Here is a 7,072-nt window from a genome sequence, read left to right as displayed (position 1 = left end):
AAAAAATAACAAAATTTACCGCATGTTAGAGCTTCGCGTCCGCTTATGGGAGATTTTTTTTTTCATAACTGGACTTTTTTGAGTGTCCGATTCTGTTTATCGGAAACTCCGTGTATTTTGTTAAAGATTTTTTGATCGATTTTGATTTCGAAATTTTTATCGATTTGGTTATCGATATTGTATATATTTTGCTATCTATCACGCCATCGCACCTCACATCATCTAAATAGGAGAACATGTAGATGAAGGAAAGGATAAAAGCAAAGATATAAAAATAAAAACAGAGATTTAAGCTAGATATGTAACACACATACACTTCTCCAGTGTGGCCCAGGCCACAACTATAACAGTCCAACAAACAATTCCTTTTTGTGTGAATTACACCCACCATCATACCATCAGCTTTTTTTCTTACTAGCAAAAAGTTACTAGTAAAAATTTATCCGGTAACAATCTAATAAAACTTGCAAGTTTAGCTGTCATTTTCGCTCTCTCAATTTCCCTTACTATTTTCTCGGATAATGTCTAAAATAACATACTTTGAAGTGCATCATTAGATTTCCTACCCATAAAAAGTACAGGAAATATATATATTGGAAACTACATTAATATTAGGATCATCTAGTTAAGCCTAAACTTAACCGGTTAGTCCAAACCTGCTTCGGAAAGACCAGTTTATCCTAGTTTAGCCGTTAGATCGTGTTTGGCCAGTAACATATATATGGCATACATGTTAGTGGCCATAGCAACGAATTCGAAATATATGCACCTTATTTGGCTTTTTTCACCTTATTTGGTTTTTTTCAGCACACAAATTTACAAAATTCGTTGTTTTTATTAAAATTGCGTATTATACGTAAATAAATGCTCAAATTTAGCTCTTTATTTTTATGACAACACTGGCGCCAGTGCATGGAAAATACTTCCACTGAAGAACTAATGCACTTAGTAGATAATTACATACTAAATATTTTGTTATACCTTACTCTTCTCGAGTCCTTTCACCTCAAATCACTCCAACTCTAATCAACTGATCTTAACACAACTCAACTCAATTCACCTTAACTTACCCCACTTTAACTCACCTAAACTCACTTGAGGTGGGTCCTCATCTCAACTCAACGAATTTTACTTCTTAAAATCCCGGAATAGTCCAGAGATGTTCGAAAATACTTTAAGTCCCGAAATAGTAACATAAATCCCGAAATAGTCCGGAAAATCTCTAAAATCCTGAAGTAGTCTCGAAAATCACGAACTAGTCCCAAATACCCCAAAGTAGTCCCAAAGTCCCAAAATTGTGCCGAAAATAGTTCAGAAAATACCCAATCGTCCCGATAAAATCGAAATTCCTAAACAGTTCCGAAGTAGTCCAATGACAAGAAATAGGACCAAACACCTCGAAATTCTTTTTTTTTTTAATACTAAGTAGCAAGCACAGTATACCAGTAGAAAAGGTTTTTGTTTTTGTAGCTGTTCCGTGGTGAAAGTCCTTTATGGGGACCAAATTTCCCCACAAGAAATTGAGCGCATGGTTGCTTCTGAATAATAGAAAACATTTAAAAAAAGTCTAAGGTAATACAATTATATGCAACTAAAATAAACACAATAATTTGCACTTATGAGATAATGTGATAATCATGTGTAAACACTCTTTTCAATTATTATTTTTTACAAAATAATTTTGCGGATCAGTTTGCTCTGAGCGCTTGTGTTTTTTACCAAGAAAATGCAGCCCTGTTGGTTTTTATTTCTGTATCGCATTGCGGTGAGTTTCTATTTCTTGGTAATTCGGTTTGTGAAATGGTAAACAAATTATTGAAATTTATTTATTTGATGTGTATAAGATTTCATTAATGCATTTTTTTGTATTTTCAGACTATTAATTACAAGCACAGCAACAGCAACGGTGATTGCAAGAACTACTGCAATCCCTGCGGTTTTTCCTCTTGGTAAATGCGTTCTGGTCGTGACCAAGGGTGGTCTCCCAAATCGGCCGGGAATAAGGTTAGTCATTTTAAATTGTATAGCTTTGTTCGTCGACATTATATGACTTGTCATCATTGCAGGCTATTGTTGCAGAACAAAACGCCGCAACCACTGCTGTGGTAAATATGTTCCAGCAGAGCTGCCCACCGCCGTCGGTGTAATGATTTCGATAGCTGAACAAACGCCATCTCCTGGGCATTCCCACAGCTTGCCGACACTAGCTATTATATCACGTGTGAATGCAACTGCGGCTTAATTTGGTTATTAACAGTGCAATAGTGCCATGTCATTGGCAAAAACACTAAGGGCTGCTGGCAAATATAGGTTGTAAAGTTTTTGGTATCGATGAACTTACTCGAAGAAGACGATGGCCGAAAACATATGATGAAACATCTTCTGGCATGCCTTTGACAATCGTTAAGTCAGACGGAGGCTTCACATACGATATTTCACACATGGCTGGAATTCGTTAGCGGACAGAGCACACATTTAAAAAATATTTGTCGTACGCCAGAACGTGCATGCATATTCGATTCCGATTTTATGGGTCGATTACGGAGGACAACCGAACTTCAGTTGGTTGACCAGTGGCTGAAATGGTATTACCGATGGCAACTAGCAACTGAAAGCTGGCAACTAAGTTGCTATATTGGAAAGTGCGTTTTTGTGGCTGCCGGGAATTTTTGATTGAGATACTTTATTCCTTTTTTCAACTTTTTTTTAAATTGTACCACCTTGAACTTTATGAAACTTAATTATTGCTATTCATAATAAAAAACATTTTCATTTCAGTGCCGCTGTCCATCGGCAACCCAACTGAGGTTCCGTTCCCATCCATAATCGATCCATAAGTCATAATCGCACGAACTAATCAAGGCTATCATAGAATCCATCGTAGTCCGATTTTTCGTGAAATCTACGAAAATGCTATTAAGTTCGAGTAGCTACGAACGCAGCGCTTGCTTTGAATACACACGTTCATAGCAGTTCAGATTCAGTGATCGCTTTTTCGTAGATTTTAAGAAAAATTGGACTACGATGGATTCCGCCACCAATATGTTTTCTCCTTTGACAAGATGTTGGAGAATCGCGGCAGCACAGCCGTATACCTACTCTATGCTCTTACGCGCATATGTTAAATTTCTCGCACCTATCTAAAGTGCTTGACAAAGGCAGAAGGCATATCTTCAACATTATAACTTAAAGTAAAAAAGTTTAAGGCATGCAATAAAAGAATCAACAGAACCAAAAAATTTCCTCAAAACTATTAAACATAAAAAATTGCACGAATAAAATTCATAATTTAAAATAAAATATCGCAATTGTTTTTTATATGTACATACATATTTTCAAAATGAATCTTAAAGCACCCACAGTAAGTCCTAAACATATAAATGACTAATAAGAAAAATAATAAATAACAGTAATATGAAAAAGTATGTCGAGAAATCTCTAAATAGTAGCGAAACTGTATATCAATAATAACAAATAATTTTTAGCAAAAAATACAACCGATTTCAATGCGCATTCAGGTCGTTCTGGTTACGTAGATCCGACTGGTCTCCCTTTTTTTAAATCGTTAAAAAAAAATTAATATGTATTCTACAGAAAAAAAATCAAGATACATATTTAAGGATTTTAAGCAAAAATAAATAAAGAAAAACTTGTTCGTGATATTTCGACTAAGGTGTATTCATGATACAAAAATCTGAAGGTAAAACCGTTGAAAGGCAGCCTTAACATTTTTAAAGTTTGGTAACATTACAAAAATGTTTTCAAATTTTCAATCTCACAAATACATTCTCATTATCAGTCTCAAATAAATGAAAATTTCAATATTTTCATCTATTTGTTTTTTGTTTTACCTTTATTTGGCATTTGAGTTGCTCTCAAAATTTCAATTTTATAAAATAGACAAACTTCAAAAAGTAAATGATGGCCGACGAATTGTGCAAGCGGTTTTACCTTTAAATATTTGTATCATGGGTGCATGATAAAAACATTACAAGGTAAATTCATTCTCTCAATTCGTCGGCCATGATTTTTTTCTGAAGTTTGCCAACATTTTAAAATCATATAAAATTGAGAGTAAAAAAAAGGAATTGTTCAAAGTTGTTGTTGTTTGAGATTGAAAATGAGAATGTGTGTGTGAGTTTGTGTGTAGAATTTTAAAATTAAATTGTTTGCAAACGTCAAGAATTTGAAAAGTAACTCTCAGCGGTTCTACCTTACTATATTTTTATCATGCCTTTCACTCAATTTTTTCAAATAAATGTAAGTGAAAGGTATGAAAATCTGAGAAAAAGTAATTGCTAAGTTTTTATGCATACGGCCCAAGGTGTTATTGACAACTCAGTGCGGCTCTCTTTTAAGATACTATTACGTAAAAAAATATAAACAAACGATTCAAAATTCATACAAATTTTTTTCAATTTGACTATAGGATGGTTCTTCTGAGAGCAATGTCAAATTCAATCACACTTTGTTAAATACATTTTGATCCAAATAATGTACTTCCTCTGTAAATATTTTATGAATTGTTCCAAAATTCGCTCCCAGCGGGCTACCTGTTGATCATTTGATTTAAATAGTTTGTCAAACAATTAATACTATAGTTTGATCGGAGTTAATATATTCTTCAGTAATGAATTATATTATATTAAAACATAAGCTTATGAGAAATTACTTAGTCTTAACAGGCATATTTTATATCGTGTGCCGAAATTCGCTCCGAGTGCGTTCACTATTGATCTTTTGATTCAAATATTGTTTGTCAAGCATTCAGTAGTGAAGTTTGATCGGAGTTTATATATTATTCAGTAATTAATCATATTAAATTGAAATATAAACGTATAAAACGGTATAAAAGTTAGAAATTATTTAGTGTTAATATGCATAATTCGCTCCGTGTTCCAAAATTCGCCCCGTGTGCGTTCACTATTGATCATTTGATTTAAATAATTGTCTCTCAAGCATTCAGTACTATAGTTTGATCGTAAACTATATATTCTTAAGTAATTGATCACATTTTATTAAAATATAAACGTTTAATAGGGTAGAAAGTTAGAAATAATTTACTGTTAATATGCATAATTCGCTCAGTGTTCCAAAATTCGCTCCGAGTGCGTTCACTATTGATCATTTGATTTAAATAATTGTTTCTCAAGCATTCAGTGTTATAGTTTGATCGGAAATTATATATTCTTAAGTAATTGATCACATTTTATTAAAATATAAACGTTTAATAGGGTAGAAATTGTGAAATTACTTAGCTTTAGCATGTATAGTCGGCCAGAGACAATTGCAGAAAACTGCAACTACTCGTGAAAACTTACAATAAAAGCAATGTAGATGAAAGTACTAGATATTATTATTAAAACTAGATCCATATATAAAACATGTTACATCATTTATTTGAAGTAAATCGGAATATATTTTTACATATAAGATAGTCTCCATTTAACTCATAAAGTACATATTTCACTACAAATATTTTTAAGATCATTTCGAATTGCAAAATTAGCGCTAATTAGTTGTATTGAAGTATAAAACATTTTATTACGGTCATATTTACTTATAAAGCGCACAACAATATTTCTCTCGCCATTTATGCGGCAAAACAGTTGCTGGCAACCCTCAAGTCCTTTATGGGGACCAAATTAACAGCCACAACAACAAAAACCTTTTCTACTGGTATACTGTGGTAGCAAGTATTTACTATTTAGTCATGTCAAAACTAGTGCATTTTAAAGTGGTGTTTCGTTAAGTGAAACTAACTAAATACTTGTGTAGTTAGTATTTAGTGCTGTGAAAATACTTAGTGCTAAGAATTTATTAAATACCACTTCGCCCAACCATGTTTCATGAAATTTTTTTTATGATCCATTATAAATATTGCTAACTGATCTTTTAAATAAAAACTTTTTCATAAATAACTTAGGTTGATTTTTTTCGATCGCTGTCAGATTTGCAACATTAACATTTCTCACATAAAGCGTTCTCTCCGTGATATCTATATCACAAAAAGTAAAAAGTAAATTGTAAATGATAGAAAAAGTTACAATGTATTTAAAGTGTACCAGTTATTTCCAGTCTCTGTTATGTACATATGTAAATACATATCGAGCCCTAACCCCCAAAGTAACTTAAGCGACATTTTTTTCAAAATTTTCTTTTTTATGCAGAAATGCATTAAGTGCGCTAGGAATATTTCTGCAAAAAAAAAGAAAATTTTGAAAAAAATGTCGCTTACGTTATTATGGCGGTCTGGGCTCGATATATTCACGGTACGTTTGTTTGTTAAAAAATTCTTTGTTTCTATTGCAGGTTATTCAAGTGAACTCGAGTAACTCACGGCCTCAAATAAAAATTTTACGACTACGAAACGATACCGAATGCCACTGCATAAATCGTACAGACTTCTCTGCACCAGAGTTATTCACACGGGATAAGCGTTCCGGTTTCGCGTTTAGGCGCAGAGATCAACAAAATCAGGTGGAAGATCGTACTGGCCTTAACGACAACAACGAGGATTATTTTGGTGCGGTTTGTCGTTGTCCGAGGCATTTTATTGTATTCCAAGAGAATATGAGATGGCAACAAGCACAACAGTGGCCTGATATAAATTTACGTCTTGCGAATACGTTGAATTGTCGCTGCGATTGTGTAGATATAAACACACAATGCCAGCGATTTAAAAGCGGCGAAGAAGGATTCCCAATGGATGATCGCAGGTAGAAAAAGCTTTCGTATAAACATTCTTTTTTATTTTGGCAGAGTAAAGCACGCCACGTGTTTCCCTTTTGTAATAACTGACGCTAATTAAAAGAGCCAAGTGAAGCCAAATACCTTTCCACCCAGTCTTTCAATGATAGGGGAAGCCACATTCTCTGCTACCATTATCGGGTAACGCTTTGAATGAATGGCCTTGAATTAATTTTCGCCTCTGGTCTCTTTACAAAAATTCATCTTGGGCAAACATTTTTTGACAAAAAGGAAAAGGAAGAGCCTGCCTGAAACTATACAAGAAAGCAAATGCATCTATAGAATTGACAACAACAACTACGCTGTCAAGTTTAAATAGCGG

The 7,072-nt window shown here is 33.5% G+C and overlaps 1 protein-coding gene and 1 long non-coding RNA gene across 2 annotated transcripts; both read left to right on the top strand.

Annotated features, from left to right (window-relative positions):
• Positions 1-1,896: 1,896 nt before the first annotated feature.
• Positions 1,897-2,458, top strand: LOC118749474. Its single transcript, XR_004994228.1, has 2 exons — positions 1,897-2,004; positions 2,067-2,458. It is a non-coding gene; the product is annotated as an uncharacterized LOC118749474 (long non-coding RNA).
• A 3,854-nt stretch (positions 2,459-6,312) lies between these two features.
• On the top strand, positions 6,313-6,719 carry LOC118749473 (the record flags this gene model as incomplete). Its single annotated transcript, XM_036484270.1, is given in 1 exon segment — positions 6,313-6,719. A coding segment is annotated over 1 exon segment (407 nt), but the record flags the coding sequence as incomplete, so codon positions are not given.
• Positions 6,720-7,072: the final 353 nt, after the last annotated feature.

The sequence above is a fragment of the Rhagoletis pomonella genome, unplaced genomic scaffold, assembly GCF_013731165.1.
Source record: "Rhagoletis pomonella isolate Grant_MI unplaced genomic scaffold, Rhpom_1.0 Rhpom_scaffold_00017, whole genome shotgun sequence".
NCBI lineage: Eukaryota > Metazoa > Arthropoda > Insecta > Diptera > Tephritidae > Rhagoletis > Rhagoletis pomonella.
This window is presented reverse-complemented; position numbering and strand designations above follow the sequence as displayed.